The sequence below is a fragment of the Cucumis melo genome, chromosome 9 (genome assembly GCF_025177605.1).
Source record: "Cucumis melo cultivar AY chromosome 9, USDA_Cmelo_AY_1.0, whole genome shotgun sequence".
Classification (NCBI taxonomy): Eukaryota; Viridiplantae; Streptophyta; class Magnoliopsida; order Cucurbitales; family Cucurbitaceae; genus Cucumis; species Cucumis melo.
In genome coordinates, this window is record NC_066865.1 from 425,825 (window position 1) to 452,227 (window position 26,403).

Below are 26,403 nucleotides of genomic sequence, written 5' to 3' on the forward strand. Positions count from 1 at the left end.
GTATAAAGATTATGGGCCACTGGAAGTTTTTCCAAAGGGCATTAGCGTCAGTTTTCTAGAATCAGAAACACTAGTGATCTAATAATGAAATCTGATGCGTTAAAGGTCATTAAACTTCTAAATAGGGAGTACACTTTGTTAATGGAGATAGCATATTCTCGTTGAAGATGTTTTTTATTTGAGAACGTTGTTAATATTATTCATTTTTGTTGCATCCCTCAGTGTAGAACAATCATGACTTTGAATTTGAATTTCTCTCATGGTCGTTCTTAATCTGAAAAGATGTTTTTATCCCCTCCTTGTTTAGGTGGGTTTGGTGTGTTTTCTAGTTGTTGGTTGTATGTTAACATTCTAAATAGGTTGAAGCAATAGAGGATTTGAACCCATTTATCTTCCCAACGACTTTCTCTTATCCCAATAACTATTAGAACAAGTCAGAGAGTAGTTTGTATTGCCCAAAACTATTGAAATAGCTTTTAAAGCCATCAGAACTTGCTTCACAAAGGACCAAACTTCTTTAGATGAAAACTACCTGTGCAAAAATGCTTTACATGCTCAGAAAAATCAGAACATAAAATATATTACTTCAAAGGAAATCCATTTACCATATGGCTTCCCAACTTTCCAACTTTCCAACCAACCTCCTGAAACATTTCTTAAACAAATTTGAAATCTGCAGCCTACAAAATTAGTTTCAATAATAATAATAATAATAATAATAAAAGACTTTCTATTCATCAACCTGAAAAAGTAAAACAGATGGCTTTGACAGTTTCTCATCAGTGGAGCAGCCTTGTTCCAACATATAAGAAAATTACAATTTGGTGATGGTCATCCTTTGATATTCGTAAGTAATAGTTGGTACAAGTTTGACATAGCATCATGAACATCAAGTCCAACTTGGCAGCTTGGCAGCCCCTTCAACTTGGTGAGATTAGCTTTATCTATAATGGCTTTACACTTTCTTAGCTCTGCATCAAAAGGTAACTAATGTCGTCTAATAATTTTGCTTATCTAAAGTTTCAGTTCACGCCAATCGTAGCTATTGTTTACTACCGATGATTCTGAAATGGTGAAACTAAAACCTTTCTTCAACCAAATGTTTTGCACAGTTTTTTCATCCTTCAAGAAGCATATGCAGCAGAATTGAAGTTCTTAAAAGATGAAAATGTATAATAACAAATATTGGCAGGACTTAGGATCTACGGTCATGTAAGATATGCAGCAGAAACAGTTAAGAAAGGGATTTAAACTAACAACAAGGTCTTCCATTTTGGAAATGAAAATCGTCTCATTCTTCAGAACATGGCTAGTTCAACAGCATATACTATCAACCACCATTTCCCACCCCCTTGAAAAATGTAACGTATATTTACTATATGACGTGACCAATTCACTAAACAATGATTTATATTTGAGACATGCCTCAGAGAACATAAACATGTTACATGTCTAAGATGAATGATTGAAGGAGGAACAACATTATTCAAAACTAATTCACAAGAAAGAATTTGCTATGATATTTTACGAGCCCGGCTTATCCAAAAACAAAATTGGAATAAGATCTAAGAGCTTGTATGTGCACCATTTAAACAAAAGCCAATTCAATCCACAAATGTGGACCTCCTCTTCATTAATCGGATACAGAGTACGAGTGTCACGGAGCTCATCAATCTCGAAGGCCAAGCTCGACTTCAAGTTCATCATCGTCTTCAAACAGCTTGAGTAGACGGGCATGTTGTTCTTCTCTCTTCTTCTTCTGCCATATCTTGAATAGAATTACAGAAAAGGCAATAACAGTCACAACTCCTAGACATATGATTAGGATCTTGATCCCCATTGACGGGCTCCTCCGAACATCGTCCTTTTTAGTTTTACCACCATCTTTAGCACTTGAATTGTCATTTGCCAACACTAGAAAGACAAGAAAAACCAAACAAGAAACCTCATTTGTTCATTCAACTAGAATTCGAGGTCTACCAAAAAAAAAAAAAAAAAAAAAATCAAATTGAGATTCATTGACTTTCTTCTTCTGTTTTTTTTTCTTTTTCTTTTTTCCCTTTTCACGAAAGTAAAGAACGTATAGAATTAAATCAAAATTTCAATGCTTCATCAAGAAACAAAAATACACAATACACATGCAAAAAGGGTATTTGAGATATTGAAGTAATGCTGAAAGTAATAGCAATGAAATTCTTGAATCATCTCTCCCACCATTCTTTTTGCTCATTTCAATACAAATAGCCATGTATCTTAAAAAAGACAATTCCCCAAATCATTACGAAACAGAATAATGTTTACCCGAAAAGCAATCAATAACGATAAAAGTAATGCGAGAAAAAGCAAGGAAAAATCATGATAGCTAGAATTGTTAAAGCAATTGAGGGGGAGTGGGGGGTTTAGGTAGCAGGTAGCACAGCTGATAAGAGAAATCGAATACAGAGAAAATTTAAAAAGAGAAAAAGGGGGATATGTACCTGAAAGAGAATGGAGAAAGATAAAATTAAAAAGGAAGAAGAGGAATTGCAGAGATCTGGAGCTTTGAGATCCGGACATCCCTTCCCCGATCTCTGCAACTTGTTCGAGGAAGATGAATTGGTGGGAATATCCAGAGAATGAGATGGAGGAAGGATGAAAATGGCGGACTTTTCGTAAAATCTTTTCTACGTGGGGATTTCAGGGAGTTGGATGTTGGGTAACGGTAACGGGCAGCTATCGTAAATTTAATTAAATACCCAAAACTATAAAATAAATAAATAATAAATAATAATAATAATTAAATAAATGCAAAAATAAACAGAAAGAAATCTGATTTTATTTTATATATTTATTTGACCAATTGACATTTGGAGATTATTCAACATTTTCCAACTCCTAACCTTCTTCTACCCACCCCTCCAAATATGCCCATCTCAATTCAATTATTATCTACATTTAATTAATTCTCAATTTTAGTTCTAATCTTTTTAATCTTATAGTTACATGTTAAATGATTCATATGTAAATTTCAATTTTTTTTTTTTTTTTTTAAATTTCATTGATGCCTTTGATTAGTAATTATTTTGTTTCTATAACAATAATGTTTCATAAAAAAAAATCTTTAAATAAATGATAATTATTCACGATTCCATTTTTTCCCCCTAAAATGGTAGTGATTAAATTAGAAAATTTATTCTCCCATAAATCCCTACGATGATATATATCTCTTTAAAAATTTAATATGAATTGTTTCCCATGGAAAAAAAAAAAAAGAAAGAAAGAAAAAAAAAAGAAAAAAAGAAAGGGGCAATTCCATCTCTCCCTGCAGATATCTTTGGTTGAGTTTATAAGTGGTAAAATGTATATAAAGGCAATCAAAATATTTGTTGTACAAACAAACATCTCTACACAGCTATTAAGAAGTAAACGTTTTTTTTGATGACCATACAAACTTTATTACTTCCATAAGCACTTAACTAAATTAAGTCCCTTCAATCAACAACACATAATTTTATAGTAAAATGGCTTCTGAGACTTCCTAAGGAGCCTACCTCTACCTATAATTATTAATAAATAAATAAATAAATAAATAAAAAAGAGCAAAATTGACATGACGATACTAATTGACGTACTACCTAATAAGTTAAGATGAGGGGTTGGCATCCCCAGCTCCTACAGGTACAATGACATCAAAATCACTTACACTCCACTCTGCTGTTGCCCTCTCACTACCGATATCTAATTTATATATCTCTACTCCCACGTTGATCGAAGTCCATATCCGCCTTCCAGCCTTCGTTCCCGGATCCTACATTGTATAAACAAACTTCATGTCATCATTAAACTTCGATTTTATTACTTACACAACCATGGCCTAGTTTGAATTCTGATCCTATGTAGTCTCTACTATTCATATGAACAAATATTTTATTGGAACTCTTAGAAAGTGTTTCCTAAAGGTATTTTACCTGGTAGAAGTACAAGCGGTTGGACAAAGCTCCTACGTCGAGTACCCAAGTTCTAGGATCTCCAACCCATCCTTCTCCTTTGTTCTTTGGATAGCCATGTACAGCCCATTCAGGATGTGGAAGAAGTTGCATCAACTCTTGAGCCATTGGGTTGCTATATGGATCACAAATGTCATATGGTTCCTCCAAATGCATAGCATTTCCAGGGGAGCAGTAGAGGTGATAAGCTGAGTATGGAAATCTTGATGTCTCATTCCTATGTATCTTCTCGCCTGAAGCAGTAACATGATAAGGTGGACACGACTTGAGATTGTCCGGCCTACACCGTGAATTAGTTTCGGGGTTGATAATCATTTCACTGTATCGAGTTACATCTGTAGTAGTGTCGCCATCGCAAGGATCTCCATTGTTCTTCCAACAGCTACCAATGTCAACCAGATAGAATTGGCTGTCTTTTCCACCTCCATTTTTAATGTCAAGTGTTAATCTCACTTTGAAATTTGGGGACTCGGGCAACTGATCAAAAGAACAATTCAAAATCATGAACATAATATACAGATAATTAAAAAGGAGAACAATACTAATATGGATAATCATGAAACCTTTCTCATAATGCCACGACCATCGTAGTGATATCCACCATTGAAACCCCTTGTTGCATCGGATCGAAGGTACAGCATAAGCCAAGGATACTTACTAGAGGTCGCCAATTGATGTGAAAATATCCAACTTCCTGTGGTAACATTCTTGTGCCATGAGACTGAAAAGTAAGAGTTGTTCCCTATACCATGTCTTAGATCAGCATCAAGTTCATACGTTCCATAGAAACCACCAGTTAAAGACAACCTTCCTTTGCCTAAATACTCCAATCTTGAATAGTTATGGTAAACAAGAGGCTGGTTCATACAACCTTCACCAAAACAAGGGAACTTTCTGTCGGTTATAATTTTACTAATCCTTTTACCATCTTCAGGGCAGAGAGTAGAGTTCACGTCAAAATTCCCATTCTTTAGCATAATCATCCAGAAACTCCATGGATCCGAAGAATAATCGTCATTCTCACATAGCGAACCAAGATAACGCTCCTTCTCCACAACATACAAATCTGGATTCAGGTATGGCTTAAAATCCTCTGATGGGAACTTCTGACCAGCCCCAAGTTTATTGTCCCATTCATTTACTTTATGAACTACAAATTTGCTATGACGACCTTCAAGACCAAAAAAAAAAAAAAAAAAAAAAAAAAAAACCTTATATTGGCTTATTAATTTAAACATCAAGAATAATGACTCTAGTTTTGCTACTTCTTAGAAAGCAACAGACTTTAGAGTAGTTCATAACAGCTAGTGCTAGATAGAAAATCATAACCTTTGTTAATGAATTCTACTCAAAAGGTCTATTATAAACATAGAAAATATGCACAAGAGATCCGTATTGCCAATAATTTGCTCAACAATTAATGTGGAAACCGAACAAGAGAGTCAAAGAAGAGTCGCATGCTAGAATTGTAAGCAGTGACAAAGATCAAATTCATAATGAATCAAATGCATGCATAATAATAGTGAACAACTGAATAATGATGTTTAAAAAAAGAAAAAAGAAAGCCAAATTAGAGTGATATACTGAGTTAATGAAATTAATTAGAAAGCATAAACAGAAGAGGGAAACCAGAATTGCATACGAAAAGGTAGAGTTTTCAAATCAGCACAATCAGCCAATCTGGGGCTGCCCATGTTTGGAGCTTCAGCTCCAACTTCATTGCAAAAATTCCATGCCTCAAATCCTACTCTAACATTTGGGTTCTTCATTCCAGGGTCTCCAACAGCAGATATATAGTCTGAGGAGTCATGACTAGGCAAACATTCGGTGGATTTATGAGAGGAACATTGGGTAAAAAATAGTTGGGATAGAAGAAGGAGGAAGAAGAAACGTGAAAACAGAGAACCCATTTTGAAAAATGTCAATCACACAGAAAATTCAGTTGATTGTGTGTGTATAAATAGGGGAAGAAGGAGAGTAGAGAAGCCATTGCTTTGAAGCAAATAGAAGAGAATATCTGGGGTTGGTAACAAATCATAAATTTTGATGGATAGCAGAATCAAAGATTTAGCTGTATAAATTATTTTTGAAAGACAATTCATTTTCTTTTTAAATTATTATATATATATATATATATATATTATATTAAAGAATATATTTTAGGAGATTCTGGCGGGTGTTGGGGGAAGAAGAAGATGAAGCAGAAGACAGTGAAATAGGGAGGGTTTAGTGCAGGCCAACTGGGAAGAAATTTCTTTTATAACTTCAAAATTCAAACTTGAAGATCACAAATCTTTTATCTAAAATCCAAATACCCTAAATTGAATTATATTAGAAAATAAATTGAATCTTAGTCTCAAATCAAACACTCCTTTAAATTAAGATAATTGTTCAATTTGTGGATTGGATGCCACATATATACGAATCAATCAAAACAAGGTTTATTCATTCCCAAAAATAAAATCAAAGTATAATTACTTAAATATGTATAATTAAAATAAAACGTTTTATAATAATTATAGTTTTTCTCTTCCTTTTTTATTATTAAAACCAATTCTATTTTATCTAAATATAAATTGTGGTTTGTGGGAAAGATATTTTATTTTCCTATGGTCTCTAATATTTTGATTCTAATTAGATTATAATTTAGGTCGTTTTAATTGATTTAAAATTATTTATAACTAAATTAAAATTTTTTTATTATCTTTTTAATTAGATTTTAATTGGTTTAAATTTTTGTTACTTAATTATTTTTAATAAAAAATTATTTTAAATGGCAATACTTAAATATATTTAAAAAGTATATCCTCCTATTTGCAAAGATCATATTTGTAAATATTTCGATATATTTTATTTATTTACTTTTTTGTTTTTATTGTAATTTACTTTTTAATTTTAATTTTTCATTTAAAATTAATTACAATTATTATCTCATTTTTTTTTATTTATAATAATCTACCCTTTTTAATAAATATTTGGATATTAAACATTTATTGATGTTGCTATGGGAATTTTAAATAATACCTTTCCCAAAAAAAAAAAAAAAAAAAATTAAAATAATATTTTCTTCCTTCACCCAACCTTCATTAACCATTAATCTTTTTCTTTTATTTTTCCATTCACCTCTTAATTATATTTCAATAGTTAAACTTATTATTTTATTTCTCAATTTTGTCCCTTTCATTTTAAGGGTTCACACAATCTAATTAGTGACTATTTTAAATCTACCTTACCTACAATATATATATTTGTCTTACTTATATTAATAATGATTAAAAGAGTAAATAGAGTTAATGAGAAAAGAATATCTTAAAAGTATCGTTAAACGTTCATAATGGTATTAAACTTCTCAAAACTAATAATTCACTTTTCAATTTATAAGTTACTTTTTTGTTTGTCTTCTTTGCAATTGTCATTGATTATTTGTCTATATGTTCCATTTTTCTAACCTCGTGATAGAGACCAAAGATAAAGGCTTGCATGGGAACATAGGTGTAAAGAGAAAATGGATAAAGAGTGAAAATTTAGAGAACATTGTAATTTTAAGAGTACTTTTATATTTAGAGAGAGTCCTCCATAATGTGGCTTAAGGAAGAAACGTTCAATTTTGACATTCTTCATTTATTTTGGTTCATTTTTATTTCGGGCCTCAAAGGGCTTATAGAAAAAAAAAAAAAAAAAACAATATAAAGCCAAGTTTAGGTACTTTTATTTCTTAATTTTTTTTCTCTTAATTAATGTTTTGTATTATGGTTTTCTGTTTCTAACAAGATCGCGGAGGCGAAGGTTTTTGAGTAGAGGTGAAACCAGCTATGAAAAATGATGAACTATATAAAGAAATCGCACAACTATATAAATCCAACTCTTCTCATATTTGCTATTAATAATTATATTGTTAGCCATTAAGGATAATTAATTTTTTAGATGATAATAATATAACTTTTTTTCTTTTTCAAAAGGAAAACAGTATGTGATATAGTAATGCTTTAAATCTCCCCAAGTTCCTTGATTGTGTTTACAAATATGGTGGATTATGGAAAATGATTGATAGACTTATTTTTCTAACACTAATTAAAAATTTAGCAAAATTGATCTTCAATTATACAAAATGGCCAAAACGCCTATGGAAGATACAAAATTATTAGTTTTTGAAGTCTATCGTTAATAATTATTATCACTGATATTTTTGTAGAAATATTATAGTTCTATCAAGGGATTATAATAGTTTAACAACGATAGTAAACTAGCACCAAATATTTTATATCAACAACATGATACTATCTAAGAGACATAATAGTATACCAGTGATAGCACACTACCAATGATAAACTTCTATCACTGATATTTATAGATCTGTCAGTGATAACAAATAATCAATGATAAAAATTTATTAATAACAAATTTTATCACAAATTTCTATTAGTAAAACATATTAGCTTGATTCAAAAAATTTTGTGGTTAATTTCTATGATAGTAAAAGTTGATCACTGATGTTTTTACCATTCATTGAAGTGTACCAGTGATAGACTTTATCATTGGTATGAGTTAATCAAAGATAGAAGTACATCCTTAAAAATATATGAACATGATTTTCGATTTTTGTTTAGTTTCAACCATCGATAGAAATTATCATTAATACTTCCATCATTGATAGACTTTTATAATCGACAAACTTATATCAATTATAGAAGTATATCATTAAAAACATATCAGAGTGATTCACGTTTTTTGTTTATCTTTTATCTTCTCGCTAATGTTTTTATTGTTGGTTAGAAGTCTATCAATGATACAACTGTCAGTGATAAACTTATATCACTTTGTAGATTTTATTATTGGTGATAAGAGTTTATCACAGATAGACTCATATTATGCCATTCTCTGACAAGGAATTCATTGAAAAATTATAATGTCAAAGAGCTTAAAGTTTCATTTATTGAAACAAACATCTACTACAATTAATGTTCAAAATTATAATATACACGAACTTGATTTTATTTCAACATAAGCTTGTGTTTTCTTTTTATAAATATTATCACCTATATCAATGTTTATACAAACGATAAGTTATTGAGCATAAGTTTTTTTGATTCGTGAATTTAAGGTGTTTGCCAAATCTTTAGAATCATCTGTAGATGTTTTTAGATCTTAAATATTTTCAAATTTGTTTAACCATTTTAGTTTTTCCTCTCTTTTCATTTTCCTTATCAATAGATATGTATAAATTCTAAAATTTCTAATCTCGACAGAAGAGTAGATATCGATTATATTATAATTGAATTTTTTTTTTACTAAGTTATGATCCTAAAAGAACATTCAAAATTTCATCTTTATAATCTAACAATATATCTCAAAGGGAGAGAGGACAAGTGCACAAGAAAAAAAAAAAGCTAATAAAAAAGGTTTAGTGGGTAATAATAACAAAAGGAATGGAATGGAATGTTTGGAAAAAGTTTGCTACATTTGTAATACGTGCATGACACGTATAATGGCGTAACTTTATATTATAGTAAACATTGTACGTATATGTTTTGTGTTAAATTTAAATTTACGAAATTCAAAATATAATAAAATTAGATATACATGGAAATAAGTTACAATAATTAGATTAAAATATAAAAATTTAAATGTAAGATTTGCATATATCAAAATAGGACTTCTTTATAAACAATTTTTTTTTTTTTTTTTTACAAATTGAAAGTAACTTATTGTCATCTATTGACTTGATCCAAATTTGCTATATTATGTTGTTATATTCTTAATTAATTAACACGAAAACTAGTTGATTCAACCATTGCATAGGTTAAGTATGAGAAGTTCCGAATAGACTCCAACCCATTCCTTCCTCTTTTTTACACGTGTTAGTTTTAGCTTCTAACTATCCTTTTTGAAAGATTTTAATAAAAAAAAAAAACAAAATATAACAAAACTTGTTAGAGTCTATCGATTATAAAAGTCTATTATTCATTGATCGTATTACAAATATTGGTTTATCACTGATAGAGCATAAAAGTTTATTAACGATAGAAGTATATTTTTGAAGTCTAAAACTCATAGACCATAGCATAAATATTGGTCTATCAATGATAGATGATAAAAATCTATTAGAGATAAAAGTATATGTTTGATAGATTTGTTATATTTGAATTTTTTTTTTTTTTTTTTAATATTTGTATGTTAGTTTGATTAATATCATTCTAATAAACCTAATTTAAAAGTGGGCGGAGGGCATTGAAGCCCTTTTCGTGTAAAATTGGAATTATGGATTCTTACGTCTCAAATTAGGGCATTATTCCATTTACCAACGGTTTGAGGGGGAAAACAAGACGAAAAAGAAAAACAAAGAAAAAACATAAATCAGTCGGCGTTGGAATGGGCGGGTCTCACCGGCGGTGAATCCCGGTTTCAGAGACGAGCAACGCTGTGGGTCTCTTGTTGGTATGGTGAGTTGCTTTTCTGCCATTTCTTCAGGTGGCGACAGAGCACGATTATACGCTGTAGTTGATTTCTTCTGTTTAATTTGGAGGATGCTTTCCTCTTGACGATGGTTTTTATAGCTCGGAAGGTGAAGCGCCATTGAAGTTGCTTATGTTTTTTTTATACCTGGTGTCATAAGCTGGTTCTCGAAGTGGATGTATGCCCAAAGTTTGAACCATTATGTGTCTTGTTCTTTTGTCTCCATTGTTTTGCTTTCAGTTTAGTTTTGTGTTGGGTGGGTTTTTTCTTTCAGTTTTTACAAGAATTTTGAAGGTACTGGATTTAGCATTCACACTCCCAAATTTACATTCGTCAAATTCTTACAAAGAGGCCAAATGATGCTTCACGTTGGCAATTGTAGAGAAATAGGGCAAGATAATTTCACTGCTCGCTTAATTCAAACCAAAACTTCTTCTTCATTTATGGAGTGTGTCAATGCGAAAGGACAACACTGCCTTTTCCTTTACACTTCATTGACTAGCCGGGAGCTCAATTTCGTAAATTTGAATTCTCAAAAGCATGTTAATAGAGACCTGAAGGTTTCTTTAGGGTTTAAGCTTCAGTGTCATTCAAGAACTTTGTCCATGCCCTCCCAAAGATTATCGACTAATGGGAAGAAGAAGAGCTACGGTGGCATATTGCCCTCAATATTACGCTCTTTGAAGTCCTCTAATGATATTGGGAGTATCCTAAGTTCCTCGTGCCAAAATCTGAGTCCGAAAGAACAAACTGTGATACTTAAGGAACAGAGTCAGTGGGAAAGAGTCATTCAGGTATTCCAGTGGTTCAAGTCTCAGAAAGATTACGCTCCCAATGTAATTCACTATAACATCGTACTTCGCACTCTGGGGCGAGCTCAAAAATGGGATGAGTTGAGGCTTTGTTGGAATGAAATGGCTGAAAATGGTGTTGTCCCGACTAATAATACTTATGGTGTGCTCATAGATGTCTATGGCAAGGTAGGTCTAGTAAAAGAAGCACTTCTCTGGATTAAGCACATGAGAGTAAGAGGCATTTTTCCAGACGAGGTAACCATGAACACTGTAGTTCGAGTCTTAAAAGATGCTGGAGAATTTGATTCTGCTGATAAATTCTACAAGGACTGGTGTAGGGGGCTGGTTGAACTGAATGATTTTGATTTGAATTCAGGGGTTGAGGATTTTGGCGTTAATTCTGCAATTGAACCAATTACTCTCAAGCATTTTTTGTTGACTGAGCTTTTCAGGATTGGCACGAGGATTCCCAATCGAAAAGTGTCGCCAGAGGTGGATAATTGTGTACGAAAGCCAAGACTAACATCTACATACAATACATTGATAGATTTGTATGGAAAGGCAGGACGCCTCAAGGATGCTGCTAATGTGTTTGCAGAAATGCTAACAACAGGTATCTCAATGGATACCATTACTTTTAACACTATGATCTATACCTGTGGGAGCCATGGGCATCTTGCAGAGGCTGAAACTTTGCTTCTTAAGATGGAAGAACGTGGATTATCTCCAGATACCAAAACCTACAATATATTTCTTTCTCTATATGCAAACGATGGGAATATTGATGGGGCCCTCAAGTGTTATAGAAGAATTCGAGAGGTAGGTCTTTTTCCTGATGTGGTAACTCATAGAGCTCTTCTGCATGTATTATCGGAGAGGAATATGGTGGAAGATGTGGAGAATGTGATAGCAGAAATGGAGAAATCTCATATTCTTCTTGATGAACATTCACTCCCTCGTGTCATTAAGATGTATATTAATAAAGGCCTGCTTGATCGAGCCAAGATACTTCTAGAGAAGTATGGATTGGATACTGAATTGTCACCTAGGATATCAGCTGCAATTATAGATGCTTATGCTGAAAAAGGATTGTGGTTTGAAGCCGAGTCTATTTTTCTACGGAAAAGGGATTTAGCAGGGAAAAAAATGGATGTTATGGAATATAATGTCATGATAAAAGCTTACGGAAAGGGTGAACTCTATGAAAAAGCATTTCTTCTCTTCAAGAGCATGAAAAACCGTGGCACTTGGCCCGATGAGTGCACTTACAATTCTCTGATTCAGATGTTCTCAGGAGGTGATTTAGTGGATGAAGCAAGAAGCCTTTTGACTGAAATGCAGGGAATGGAGTTTAAACCGACATGTCAGACATTCTCTGCTGTTATTGCAAGTTATGCTCGCCTAGGACTAATGTCTGATGCAGTTGAAGTATATGATATGATGGTACATGCAGAAGTTGAACCAAACGAAATCTTGTATGGCGTTTTAATTAATGGATTTGCTGAAATTGGTCAAGCTGAAGAGGCACTTAAATACTTTCGCCTTATGGAGAAATCTGGAATTGCAGAAAACCAGATTGTGTTGACATCCCTTATAAAGGCGTTTAGTAAGGTGGGTAGCTTGGAAGATGCAAGGAGAATGTACAATAGGATGAAAAACATGGAGGAAGATGCAGATACCATTGCATCAAATAGCATGATCAATCTATATGCTGACTTGGGAATGGTATCTGAGGCTAAACAAATTTTTGAAGATCTGCGAGAACGGGGCTGCGCAGATGGTGTATCATTTGCAACTATGATATATCTTTATAAGAACATGGGCATGCTTGATGAAGCCATAGAGGTAGCAGAGGAAATGAAAGAATCAGGTTTGTTGAGGGATGCTACATCATTTCACAAGGTAATAGAATGCTATGCAATTAACGGACAACTAAGGGAATGTGGTGAATTGCTCCATGAGATGGTAATGAGGAAGCTTTTGCCAGATAATGGAACCTTCAATGTATTATTTACTGTATTAAACAAAGGAGGTATCCCAGTAGAAGCCGTATCACAGCTAGAATCAGCATATCATGAAGGGAAGACTTATGCACGGCAAGCCATCATAGCTGCGGTATTCTCTGCTGTTGGATTGCATGCTTGTGCTCTCGAGTTATGTGATACATTCTTAAAGGCTGAAGTGCAACTTGACTCGTTTGCGTACAATGTTGCCATAAATGCTTATGGGGCGGCTGAAAGAATCGATAAAGCCTTAAACATATTTATGAAAATGCAGGATCAAAATCTCAAGCCAGACCTGGTAACTTATATAAATCTGGTAGGTTGTTATGGTAAAGCTGGTATGATTGAAGGTGTGAAGCAAATATACAGCCAACTAAAATATGGAGAGATAGAGCGCAACAAATCATTGTTCTATGCAATCATTAATGTATTTAGAAGTGCCAATAGATATGACCTTGTCCAAATGGTCACCCAAGAAATGAAATTTTCTTTGGACTCGGAAGTATATTCTGAATCTGAGCTTGATAATCTGTCTGATGAAGACTCACTAGGTTTTTGAAATCCCAAAACAGTGTAATCTTTGCAATTGGCGTTCGTTTTTGGTGTATTGTATATTGTACATGAGCAGCTTTAAGCAGGTATGTATGTATATCAATGTAGACATGCAATTGATATATCAATATTAAAAATTCTCTCATGCTGCCATGCAGCTTTGTCTTTAATTTTGATTCTCTGAATGTTTTACCCTTGCAAGGTTACAAAACCATTCCTCTGCCTGCGTTTGTATGCACTACAAAAAACTAAATCTTTAATGATAGTCTCTAAATGACGTGTAGAAATGATCGGCAGACAGTAGAAAAATGGGTAAATGATGAAATTTTGACAATCTAATGATAATGAAAGACAAACTGTCACTATGTTGCCTATTTTAAGGATGACCATTGACCGCCATCGTTTCCATATATATACAGAACCCCAATTTTCGTCTCTTCCAATCTCTCTGTCAGATTTTTCTCATTCAGACTCTCTCCGCCCCATCGCAACTGAATAAATTGCAGTCTGCTGCCATCCATTTCCATTTCACTAAGCAGGATCGCACATCATAACTGTTCAAGAATTTGCCACACCAGAGACCACATGCAAAATTCTAGAGCAACCAAACCAGCCACAAAACGTGCGAACAACAACAACAACAATGAGCAAAATTACAACCATAACAAATATGAGCTTCAATACTGGATTAACATATCTCTTAACCAATCTTCTGGCTTTCACCTTCCAGCAGCTTTCATAATAGCAATTGATGTCTTTAGCGATTTGAATCTCAGCCATGTTCATGATTGTACAAGACTTATAATTGCTCTGCTGATGAAGCTCCAATACATTTCTTAGTCCACTAAACACTTTAACTATCTCTTCTTCGCTGCATGAATGACTCTCAATAATTCTTTCTTGCTTTAATATCTTGACATCGTTGGCTGTGGTTATCAACCAGCTCATCAGTGCTACATAATAGCTAAAACATGGAGGGTTTAGTTTAGTTGCTGCTTCAAATGCCATCAGATTTCTGAAAACTACTTCAGAGAAGGCATTTATGGTGATCGTTGGTAACTCTAAACAAATTTTCCTGGGTTCTTGCTTGAATCTGGTTAAAGAATATGAATAAACGATTAACGATTAAATGTGTGAACCTTTCTACAACCTAAATGGTAGACACAAAAATTAATTCAAAATTTTAATTGATATAACTCTCAAAGTTCAATGGTATAGAAACCTCTCAAGTTATATTTTTAGATTGAGCAGTGATTTAACAAACCTAATGCTGTTATGAAAGTCTTGGCAGTTGCCTTCTAACTTCACTCCAACCCTTTGAAGTTCCTCAGCGGATGGGATCAATAGCGGACTGTTGATGTTGTTGTCTGTGGAAGAAGATGACGACCCAGTTCTCCCAAGCAATCCAAATAAGGTTTGGATCAAACCCGCAGCTTCACTCAGCTGCTGTAAGAAGACAATTTGAAGAACAGAAGCCAAAACATTTAGCAGTTTCACAACCAAAGAAGCAGAACATAATGCCATTCCAACAGGACAATCAATACTTGAACTTTTATCCAAAATCAAAAGATACAAAAAGTGAAGCAAATGATGAGATTGTTCAAGAATTTGGGATAAATCAGTATATCCCCTGTAACGCATGAATTCAGGGATGTCATGAGGAGGTAGTTGGATGGGAGAAACAAAGTCACAAAATTTGAAGAACAACAAATCCAATTTGTTGCTAAAATTTTCTGGTAAAATATTTTTGAGAACAAGAAGTGGGATTTGATTCTCAAGCATAAGGATGTCTTTCACAATCTCATCATGGGTCATCAAATTTCCTTCAATTAGACAAGAATACAACTTTTGTTCAACAAAGGAAGGAAATGGAGAGGGGAGAAGAACAAGATCAGGAAGCAATCTTCTGGTCTCATCTTTTTCATTGTTGGAAATTGGTAGCAGCTGAATCAAGAACAACCCATCAATGAGCATGATCCAAGCCAAGGCCTCGGACCCAATTTCAAGGAAGTTATCAAAACAAGATCTGATTTTGATGTCTAATTGCTTGAGTTGTTGAACGATTTGGTTGAGTTGAGGAAGTTGGAAAGAGTGTGTTGAGTTGATTGCATTGTGGAGCTTGTGTAATTCCATTTGATAGAGGTCATTTCTGAAATGATGGTAAGGCCCAAAAGCAATATAGCGAGGGAAGTAAAGTTGTGGGTTGTTGTTGGTGATGGAATGGGGCAGCTTAAAGATGGAAGTGGGAGTTTGTAAGGCTGTTTGAAGGTTATTTGGTTCAATAAGTTGAGTGATTTGAAGAAGCCATTGGGTTTCATGAAGATTTTTATGAAGTTGTTTGAAGTTGGAGGAGGCCATTGTGAGTGAAGTGAAGTGAAGATGTTTTGCATTTACAAATGAGATAGCAGAGAAGAGATAAGAGAGGACAGGAACCTGTCTATCATCACTGTCTCAACCATAAGAGCCTTTCATGCATTAATTACTTCAACCTATTACCTGGCTTAGGAGTTTGAATAGCAAAAGAAAATATCTCTAATCAAATCTATAAATATCTAGAGCGGAGGAATCAGACCTTCGATCTTCAATCTTGAGGTTGAAAGTATAAACCTTATTCCAGTTGAACTATACTGATTTTGGCTACTTTATGCTCGTTTCGACAAAAAGATATTTGATTTTTGAAAAACTTGTAAACAATATTACTACCCGTAAATCTTTTCTATATTTTGTTATTTACTTTCTGCTCATATTTGTTCTTATTAATGGTATTGTTGTCTGGGGGAGAATTCACAACTTTTACAAAGATACTATTACTACTAAATCACTTGTGTAAAACACATACCAAATCCAGTACCATGTATATAATATTCCAAAAAAATTAAAGAAAAAGATGCATACATAGATGATAATATATATCATTATTGGAAGAAGTCAGAAGCTTCACAATGATACACTAAACACCATAGGCTGACAATGCCATAAGCAGCAATGTGTACATTGTCATTATTTGCATAAAAAAAAAACATCAAAGTCTGCTAAAATATGAAAACCAACACCCTCAACAACCTTATAAGAGTAAATAGCTAGGTTTCTTTATGGTTTTTTTTTTTTACATTAAAATAGATGATATGTTTTTCTAGCTTCTAAATAACTTTTAAGTGCAAAGCTGAAATAACTCATCCTGTATAGTTAGTGGATATTGACAGTTAGTAATATTCACAGGTTCCATGTTAGTTGTGTTGCTAATATTTTCCTCCATCTGCAAAACCACAATTCAAAAGACATAATGAATGTTTCATTCCCTTCTCCAAAAAACAAATGACAAATGATATGAACAATCATTTGATTCTTAATTGATTTATGTATGTAATCGAATCTCAATTTAAAGGTCTGTTTATGGGCTTTGATATTGACACACCCTACCCCATATTACTGCACTAAGCATGATTCGAAAGAGTATAGAGTCATGAGGTTTTAAAAAGTTGTGAACTCTTGAATCCATATATAGTGGAAGAAGTTGATTAGATATAAAATTAATGTTTTTTAATGGTAAAATCCACAAATTCCATAAGTCAAATAAACAGTAGACTACTTCCAAAATCCCTTAACTAAGCACACTCTAATTGACTATAACACTTCCCTGCCAACAACTTGTAGCTTTTAGAAATCATATTAAGTTGAGGGAGAATTTAAGGTACGTTTCCTATTTCTGGTTTCTCTTTCCTTTTTTCTTTCTTTCTTTTTTTTTTTTAAAGAAGATATGAGATTATATTTGATATACCAATTATATTCTCGTTTTTCCTGTTTCTTGAAAGAAAGAAACATAAACAAAAACTTATTTGATAATCATTTCTTGGGTTATTTTTACTAATATTTTCTCTTATTTTTATAGTTTAAATATAATTTAATTATATAAAATAAAAAGTATATAGAATTCATTAAGATATGAAAAAATAGTTATGAAACATTTAACATAATCAAATATATATATCCCAATGCAAATTAATAATTATAATACAATAGTTTTTGTTAATCATATGTTATTAAAATTTCATTTGAAATATTATTTCTCATTCAATTCATTTATCTTAAATGATGTTGATTTAAATTCAACCCAACTATATTATTATGTAAATGTTGTAGTTCGTAAAATATAGAAGATAACCTAAATGATTATCTTAAAAAAAAAAATTTACGCGAGATAAGATTCTAACTAATTTTGAAGGTCATAAAATAATCAATTAATTTAAAATAACATATAAACATACCTATGACCATTTTTAAAATTTAAAATTTAGAAAATGTTTAAATAAACATATTAAAAGTTTTAATTTGAAAGATCAAAATAATATATAAATTTAAATATAAAACGGTTTAGAATTCAAAATAAAATTAAACACACACCAAAAGAATTAATAAATATCAAATATATATAAATGTAGCTGCATAGAAAAAATATAAAATTTGAAAGAATACATTTATAATCTAAATAATGAAAAATATAAAATTCAAAATTAAATCAAACATATAATTATAAAAAATTAATAAATAAAAAAAATAAAAACATCAAAGTTAGGAATTGAAGCTAAGACCTATTGGTGACGAAGGATGGTTTAGAACATAAAAGAATTAGAATCAAATAAAACGTGAATGTAACTGGGAGGAACTATATTCTCGTCGTTTTTCAAAATTTGCCCAGAAAAATTTCTTAAAATTTGAAAATTAAAAAATAGAAGTAGTTATTAAACATGTTTGTTTGTTTTTTTTTTTTTTTTTTAAAAAAAAGAGAAACAAAAAATAGAAAACAAACTACAAACTAAAAAGGCAAACGTCTCGAGCTACATATACTCGTTGCTCAAATACCAAACTATCATATACCACATCCTAATTAAGTTTGGTAGGATAACTTGGGACAAAGTATTAGAGAGACCAAGTGAAATTCTATCTCAAAATCAATTGACAATAATAAGAGTAACACATCTATCGTATAACACTTGTGAGATTAATTCAAACAAGGTTGTCGACGTTAATTTCAAATTCAAAGGTTTTTTTTTTTTTTTGAAAAAAAAGTGAGTATGATTATACTCCAAGTTACCTTGTCATGAAGATATTTGTTGGCAGCTTTCAGTATGAATTCCTTGAAACAGAAAGAAAAAAAATGTAGATTTCATATTAATATTACTCTAATGATCAAGCACAATTTTAGGGTAGACATTAATGACAAAATTAGAATTCAATTTATTGATTTGTAATTGGTGCTTCCAATCCATAGTGTAATACATTATTATACCATTTATAACACAAGTGACAATGAATAATGACCCTCCCTACCTAGCTGCTAAATTTAGACTGATATTTGAAATCTAATGCATAAATTAAACTTCTTTAATTTCTTCACATAATTAACATTAATTCATGACTTTATCTTTATCTTATAATCTATATATATATATATATATATATATTTGAGAGATAAAAAAAAAAAAAAAAAAAAAATTAATTAAGCAACCAACCTGGTTTCTCAGTGCTTCAATCTCTTCAGACATGAACTTCATCTACATATATGAATGAGGATGAAGGGTTAATTAGTTAATTAATTGTTAATGTAAGAAGTTTTTATATTTTGATAATGATTTAATGGGGGAATTTAATTACCTTTGTAGAACGCACTTGACAAATCCAAATCTCAAGTTGCTTCTCAAACATATCAAGCTCATCCAATCTCATTATTCCTTCCCCTCCTCCTCCTCCCAAAGCATTCCTAATTACATACATACATACATTTGTTTCTTTTTGAATGAATTCTTAATATTGATTTTAGCTTTGTCGTATGTACAATGTAACATATATATATATATATACGTAGGTCCGAGTTGCACATTAATTATTTCAAAAATATAAAATTATGTATTTAACCTGAGACCCTTTAGGACTTCAATTTCTTGTTTCAGCCTGATGATCTCCTCTTTTGCTTCCTACATATATAAAACCAAAAACATGAATGGAATGTATCTATATTTTTGTTCGTTAAAGAAAAACATACAAAAACCTAAAATAAATTAAAATTGTCATGAGATTCTCGGATAATTATTTAGATATACATATATATATATTTTAAAATGTACTTATCAACCTTCTTAATTTGTGTTTTATGTGTACTTCTAAAAGTATTTCCAAAATTAAACTAAGTTTTGATGAACAAATGCCTACCCTATTTGGGTCTGGTCTTTGTATTTTCTTTTTTTGTCTGCATACAAAACATATTTTTCAAAATTCAAAGTCAAACTTTAGAAAAAGTAAAAAACAAAAGGAGTAGTTACGTTTTAAAAAAAAAACTTAAAACCAACAACTATAGAAATGTATGGATTTATAAGTTTTTCAATATTTTGCTATTTTTTTTAAAATACCCCTATATATATATATATATATATATATATATATATATATATATATATAGTATTATATTTTGTTTCCTTGATTCTCAAGTGGGGTTTTCGTTAAGTTTTGAAAAAATGGTTTTAGGATTATTAAAATCAGAGATTATAGAAACAGTTAATTTAATTTCGTCTCAGAAACATAATATTTTACTTTTGATCACTATTTTTATCTGAACAGTCTGTTTTATTTAATTCCAATGGTCTGAATTTTCATTGATGGGAATACTTATATATATATATTATATTATATATATAGAATTGAAGTAGGCATCAGATTCAGCATATCACTTAGTAAACAAATTTACTTAAAAAACTAAGGACTTTGTGTTGGGGGAGAAGATGCCTTTCTTTTCTTTATTTAACTTGTATTCTTATTTTAATTTTGATTAAGAAATTTAAAAGAATTATATATAATATAGGAGTAATTAAATTAAGTATAAAATTTTAATGAAAATAATAATAATAATAATAATAATAATAATAATAATAATAATAATAATAATAATAATGATGATGATGATGATGATGGTTCTTATCCATAGATTAAAAAAGAAAAAAAAACAAAAAAACAATTAACCCTATTTGTCACATCCAAATTAAAAGAGAGAGAGAGAGAGAGAGAGTACCGAAGTTTGGTGATGAATTGGTGGGTCTGGTGGCTGATTCCCATTGGTGTGCTTCATGTACCTTTCAATAAGCCCTTGCATGGTTCTATATCCTCCAACATGAAATCAAACCAATACTCATAAAGAATATTTACACATTTCTTTCTTTCTTTCTTTATTATTCTACACACCACCAAAATTCCTCCTTTTTTTTTTTTTTTCTTAAACAAATATCATTCGTTAAATAATGTGATATTCATGGTTTTAATATTAACCCTCTTGATCTTGTGAAAAAGTGTGTATCGGATTTCCTTTACTTTTCTTGTTGAGTTATGTGTCATTGACATATGCATCCAATTAAATTGGCTCTTTTCGTAATAATTTGGTGCATTTTAAATTGTAACCAATTTGATTATACGGTAAAGTTGTATTTTTTTTTGTTTGAAAAAATTTATATGGTAAAGTTATTATGTAACAAACTTTTTATATATATATATATATACACTTTATGTGCAAAGAAATAAGTGGACTACGTACCTAGGATTTAGACATTCACTAGCTACTACGACATATAACATAGTATTTGAAGTTATTAGAATATGTTATTTGAGTCTCCAACAAATGAGTATGTAAGATAGGTACTCTATAATTGTATAGAAGAGAAGCAGAAGGTGTGTGTTGTAATATAGCAGAAGGGTAAGTAGAATGATTGATAGAAAGAGGAAAAGAGAGATGAATAAGGAAGGGGCCGGGGAGGAGGGAAGGGAAGGGGTTTATATGATATTATACGTACCCTTTAGTGGCGAGTTCATAGAGCTTTCCATGAGCGGAGAAAATGAAGAGTCCAATTTCAGCATCGCAAAGCACAGAGAGCTCCTTAGCCTTCTTGAGGAGCCCAGCTCGACGCTTGCAGAAAGTAACTTGTCTATGCACTGGATTCTCAATCCTTTTCATTTGAACTTTCCCACGAGCCATAGTTACAATAATAATTATTGTTCTTAGACCTTAATAATCCTTCCAATTAATTAGTACACACACAACCTTCCACTAGTTTGAACTAGCTTCAGGTCGCTGCAAATAATAATACTATCCCTTCTTCACTAAACAAAACCAACCCTTTATAGCTCATTACACCACAACTCTAAACCCTTTATATACTTCCCTTCCTCCTACCTCCATTCTCTTTCTCTTTCTCTTTCTCTTTCTCTTTCTCTTTCCCTTTCCCTTTCTCTCTCTCTTTCTCTTTACTTACAAAGAATATAAATTTGGTCGGTTATTTCATTTCTTTATTTATTATATATATTACTAAGCTTTCCGATCTACACACCCTTTATCCATCACTACCACTACCACCCTTTTATTTATTTTATTCAATTATATGATTAACCCTTACTCATCTTTTTCTTTGAATCTCTAAACTTTCTTTCTTTTTCTTCTCTCTCTCCCCACTACAATAATATCAATGACGCCTCACATTCTCCCCATTGTTTATTGTTTATTGTTTATTGTTATATATATATATATATATATATCGTTGCTCTTAGCTCGTAATATATAATCCAAAAAACCCATCTTCCCATTATTTCGATTGTTAAATAATTAAACAAATTTTCTCTTCTACAATTCTAATCAGTTATATTCGTTCTCTAACTTTCAAATTTTAAACTACGTACACTTGTATTGGGATGTGAAGCTTATGTTAATAAGTGTAATAAGTGTACTGTGTTACACGGGAGTACTGAGAATTATTTCATGAATTAACAATCAATTTAATTTCTTTCAGAAAATAGCTTAGAGACATATATCAGGCAATTAATATATTAAGAAGGCAACATATATGTAAGACATAAACAAGGAAAATATTTTCTGATATAGGAATGGAATAGCATGTGCTTCAAGGACAAGATGTAGAACAACACACAAATGATTATAAAACAATTTGCTTTTAAGAAAAAATAAAACATATATTAGTGCACTAAAACCATTTGATCGATCATGGTGTATTTTATTAGATTAATGGTCTTTGTGATCGTGATCTACTACAACATAGTCTATAGTATAGACCACGTCTAATAATGTTAGTCAAAGTTTATATTATATAGACAACAACCTAAACACAAACACAAGTGCTCCTTGTAACGCTACATATAGCTCTAAGCCAAGTATTTTGAATTAGAATTCAACAAACTTTCCTTGACTCTGCTTATGAAAAGTGAAGATTATTTTTGTCATAAACTACAACACTAGTTCTTCTCTATAGCCTGCTTTTCCCTCATGGCTCACATCCATGCTTCCTATTAAACTTCTACGAGAGCTCTAATATCGTAGTAAATAACGTGGAGTTGTTATCTTAAAACCAATTAAAAACTTAAAAGAAGAACATATTTATTTTACAAGAAGTATGAAGTCTCTTGATTATTCTAATGTGAGACGATTTTGGTCAACAATATTCAAGAAATCTAAGAGATATCTAACCATATTCAAAAGAAACGTTATATGCCAATTTAGTTGAGATATTCTAATATACATGTTGTGATGTGCGTTAAAAGAAAAGAAAAGCCCAAACACTAAAAAGATAACTTTTCTATTACTCATGAACTAATAAGCAGAGAGAACAAGGAACTGAAATCTATGAGCTGTGTGTTACTATTTCCCTCGGCCCAGCTTTTGACAGACATTATTTGGATAATCTTAATGTAGATATGTTGGCACAAGAAGTGCAATCATAGTTTTTTCTTTTGCAAACTTTAAGAATATATAAAGCTGTGTAAGAATTGAAGCAATCAAAATCGTAGCATTGAATACTCTTTCAACACACCATTTCTTTTATAAATATATAAATATATAATATATATATATATGTTAGGAGAGTGGTCTTTTTATTTATTAATGTTGGAACTTTTTATTCCCAATAACAAAAATGAGGACAATAATTAAGGGAGATTGCAATAAATTAAATACAAGTTGAGGGCATGGGGAAGTAAAAGTATAATATTCTCATTTAAAAACAACACTTTATTAATTAGAATTTAGAATTAGAAGGGCATATTAGCAATGAGTGGGGATCAAAGGGATCAGATATGCAAAGAAGGGAAGCATGGCTACAAAAACAGCCCTAAATTAATTTTAATAATAACCCAATAGAAACTGAGCATGATGATGAGTTATTTGTTTTAATTGTGTGTTTCAACTTTTCTCCCTTTTTTAACTTTTTCCAAATTTCTTGGTTCTCACGCTTTCTGCTACTTTTGAGACTCTTATGATTATAATTTATTCAACTTTTTACACATTCTACCTCTTCTCTCTTTTGCTGCTGCTGCTGCTGCATGCTTATACCTCCAAATATTTCTTCTTAAATGTACCTCACATTTTTCTAATACTAATAATAATTTCATGTCACTATATGTATTTCAGCAATGAAGTGTCAAAGGAGTTTGACGTGCCACAAAATTATATTCAGTACAGTTTCGAACTTAAATTGAAGTATGCATGCATGAATTGATCATATATATGATCCAATAAGATCACATTATAATTTAAATAATGTTCATCGTGTGGCCAAGGATTTGCATACTTTAATTGACACAAAGATCTTATTGTTGATCTCAAACGTGAGAGTTCGATTCCTCTAAAAAAAGAAAAAGGAAAGGTAAAATTGGTAAAGGGTTTGTTAAGTGATAAAATATAATAATAATAATGGTGTAGAGGTAGACTCACATAAAACTATTGCATACAATAACCTCTCTTCTCTTAATTTCCAACTCTCACAATTTAAAATTATGATTAGTTAATTGTTTATCACCTTAGTGAAAGCAAAATTTAGAATCATCCAAAGTTCAAATACTTCAAGTTTTTTTATATGTTATATGCTTTTCGGGCGTGTGGTTCAAGATAATTGTGTTGACTTAGTTGAGATGTTCGATGTATATGCTTTTGACATGTTTTTGTTAAAAAAAAAAGTTAAATAAATGATAGTAATACAATCTTCTTTTTTAATCTTCTTGTCGTATCTCTATCTCAAAACCCAAAAGAACAATACATGAAAGGGGCTAGAGAGAGAGAGAAAAAAAAGGATTAAAGAGAAGCTCGCAAAAAATCAAGTAGAATGAATAATTACAATAAAACGACGATAATATTAGGAGCTATTGTAAGGTATATTTGAATTGCATCTTCAAGTGATTAAAAAAAAAATTCATGTGTTTGGCAACCCTTTAAAATAGATTTTGAAGAATAAAATTTGAGTACAAGGGTCAATCTCCCTAACTTTTGTCGATCGTTTTTGGTGTTTGTTGTTGGCTTACTTTGTCGACCATTTTTGGTGACTGTTGTCGGTCATCTTTCGTCAACCATTTTTTCGTGGCCGTTATCAGCCAACAACTGCCAACAATCGCTTTCAATGTGCATTGTTGATTGATTTTCTACTATCTTTGTTGCCAACCTCTTATTATTATTTTATAGTGACCGTCCCCGACCAAGATGATTGTTATTGAACTCCTATCAAAATCTCCAAAAACAAATCCTTTTATATAAGAGTACTAAGGGGTGTCCACAAAGTAATAATGTTAAAAAAAACAATATATAAAACTATCAATTAAACATATGTGTGTTTTCTTCTTAACGAGTTTTTAGAAAAAAAAATGTCCAAATGAAAATGCATTTTGTGATTATTCCTTTGGAAATTTATATAAATGTAACAAAACACCGAACTATTTACGGTCCGTATAACAAAGGTTTAGTCATTTTTTAAATATTCCAGGTTTGTCCTTCCATCCTTCTTTTGCGATTCGTTTGTCTTCTTCCTGCTATTTCTTTTATCGTCTTCCTCCTCCGATTTTGTCTTTCTTCTTTCCTAATTTTTTTTTCCAATTTCTTTCCATATCTTTCTTATTTTTCAATTCTTTATTTACGTCGTTTAATCTTTCCATTGCATTTCTTCTTTTCTTCTTCTTCTTTTTTTTTTATGTTGTGTACAAAAATAGCAAAATCTAAAAGATTGTGTATAAAGAATCTTAAAAAAAAAATCATTTAGATTGGAGTAGCCAAATGTAAACTATTGTGTAAAAAAATATACAATTGTATACCAAAAGAATTAAAACATCGTGTACTGAATTTCGAAAAAAAAAATCATTTAGATTTGGATCTCCATCGTGTAATCAAATTTAAACATAACCAAATTAAACGATCTTGTAACAAAATTAAACAATGAAGAAATTGAAAAGATAAACTGTGTAGTCATATCTAAACGATCGCGTATCAAACAATAACCAAATCTAAACGATTGCAAATATATTATGCATACGTTATTGACGGGACAGTTTTGGTATTTTACACGGTGAGCCTCTGGAATTTTTCCGCTTTTTAATATTTTTGAAAAGACTCCTATATACATATGTATGTGGGTATATATGTATGTATGTACATACAAAGGTAATTAAGTTGTATGATTTAATTAAATGAATAAAAATGGGGAAGAATCTTAAGTTGGAAGCTAAGGGAAGAATATGTTGTCAAATCACACGGTTGCAATTATAATGGAGGCCGCCCTAAAAGAGATCCGATGAACATTGATTCAAAAT

The 26,403-nt window shown here is 31.3% G+C and overlaps 5 protein-coding genes across 5 annotated transcripts; 1 reads left to right on the forward strand and 4 right to left on the reverse strand.

The window, feature by feature from the left end:
• Positions 1-1,234: 1,234 nt before the first annotated feature.
• LOC103498710 (uncharacterized) lies at positions 1,235-2,695 on the reverse strand. Its single transcript, XM_008461433.2, has 2 exons — positions 2,478-2,695; positions 1,235-1,914 (listed from the first exon to the last, which is right to left on the reverse strand). Exons 1-2 carry the CDS (start codon positions 2,554-2,556, stop codon positions 1,670-1,672), a joined length of 324 nt encoding a protein of 107 aa, XP_008459655.1. The 5' UTR covers positions 2,557-2,695; the 3' UTR covers positions 1,235-1,669.
• A 622-nt stretch (positions 2,696-3,317) lies between these two features.
• LOC103498709 (uncharacterized) lies at positions 3,318-6,394 on the reverse strand. Its single transcript, XM_008461431.3, has 4 exons — positions 5,629-6,394; positions 4,550-5,157; positions 3,948-4,463; positions 3,318-3,787 (listed from the first exon to the last, which is right to left on the reverse strand). The coding sequence occupies exons 1-4, from the start codon at positions 5,894-5,896 to the stop codon at positions 3,623-3,625; spliced, it is 1,557 nt and encodes a 518-aa protein (XP_008459653.1). The 5' UTR covers positions 5,897-6,394; the 3' UTR covers positions 3,318-3,622.
• A 3,838-nt stretch (positions 6,395-10,232) lies between these two features.
• LOC103498707 (pentatricopeptide repeat-containing protein At1g73710) lies at positions 10,233-13,958 on the forward strand. The gene has a single exon (XM_008461429.3). The coding sequence runs from the start codon at positions 10,796-10,798 to the stop codon at positions 13,793-13,795; it is 3,000 nt and encodes a 999-aa protein (XP_008459651.1). The 5' UTR covers positions 10,233-10,795; the 3' UTR covers positions 13,796-13,958.
• Positions 13,913-16,231, reverse strand: LOC103498708 (putative UPF0481 protein At3g02645). The gene is made up of 2 exons (XM_008461430.3): positions 15,053-16,231; positions 13,913-14,881 (listed from the first exon to the last, which is right to left on the reverse strand). Exons 1-2 carry the CDS (start codon positions 16,144-16,146, stop codon positions 14,347-14,349), a joined length of 1,629 nt encoding a protein of 542 aa, XP_008459652.2. The 5' UTR covers positions 16,147-16,231; the 3' UTR covers positions 13,913-14,346.
• Positions 16,232-16,753: 522 nt separating this feature from the next.
• On the reverse strand, positions 16,754-22,076 carry LOC103498765 (agamous-like MADS-box protein AGL12). Its single transcript, XM_051090089.1, has 7 exons — positions 21,621-22,076; positions 20,849-20,933; positions 19,702-19,760; positions 19,441-19,546; positions 19,299-19,340; positions 18,881-18,922; positions 16,754-17,044 (listed from the first exon to the last, which is right to left on the reverse strand). Exons 1-7 carry the CDS (start codon positions 21,800-21,802, stop codon positions 16,940-16,942), a joined length of 621 nt encoding a protein of 206 aa, XP_050946046.1. The 5' UTR covers positions 21,803-22,076; the 3' UTR covers positions 16,754-16,939.
• Positions 22,077-26,403: the final 4,327 nt, after the last annotated feature.

Coding starts and splice junctions, on each gene's coding strand:
- LOC103498708 (XM_008461430.3), bottom strand. CDS start 16,146: ATGGCCTCCTCCAACTTCAAACAACTTCATAAAAATCTTCATGAAACC. Junction 14,882..15,052: donor GACTTTCATAACAGCATTAG/GTTTGTTAAATC, acceptor TTCTTTAACCAG/ATTCAAGCAAGAACCCAGGA.
- LOC103498707 (XM_008461429.3), top strand. CDS start 10,796: ATGATGCTTCACGTTGGCAATTGTAGAGAAATAGGGCAAGATAATTTC.
- LOC103498710 (XM_008461433.2), bottom strand. CDS start 2,556: ATGTCCGGATCTCAAAGCTCCAGATCTCTGCAATTCCTCTTCTTCCTT. Junction 1,915..2,477: donor CTTTCTCCATTCTCTTTCAG/GTACATATCCCC, acceptor TTGTCTTTCTAG/TGTTGGCAAATGACAATTCA.
- LOC103498709 (XM_008461431.3), bottom strand. CDS start 5,896: ATGGGTTCTCTGTTTTCACGTTTCTTCTTCCTCCTTCTTCTATCCCAA. Junction 5,158..5,628: donor TTTGAAAACTCTACCTTTTC/GTATGCAATTCT, acceptor TTGGTCTTGAAG/GTCGTCATAGCAAATTTGTA. Junction 4,464..4,549: donor GTCGTGGCATTATGAGAAAG/GTTTCATGATTA, acceptor TCTTTTGATCAG/TTGCCCGAGTCCCCAAATTT.
- LOC103498765 (XM_051090089.1), bottom strand. CDS start 21,802: ATGGCTCGTGGGAAAGTTCAAATGAAAAGGATTGAGAATCCAGTGCAT. Junction 20,934..21,620: donor TATGAACTCGCCACTAAAGG/GTACGTATAATA, acceptor TGGAGGATATAG/AACCATGCAAGGGCTTATTG. Junction 19,761..20,848: donor CAATTCATCACCAAACTTCG/GTACTCTCTCTC, acceptor TTATATATGTAG/GAAGCAAAAGAGGAGATCAT.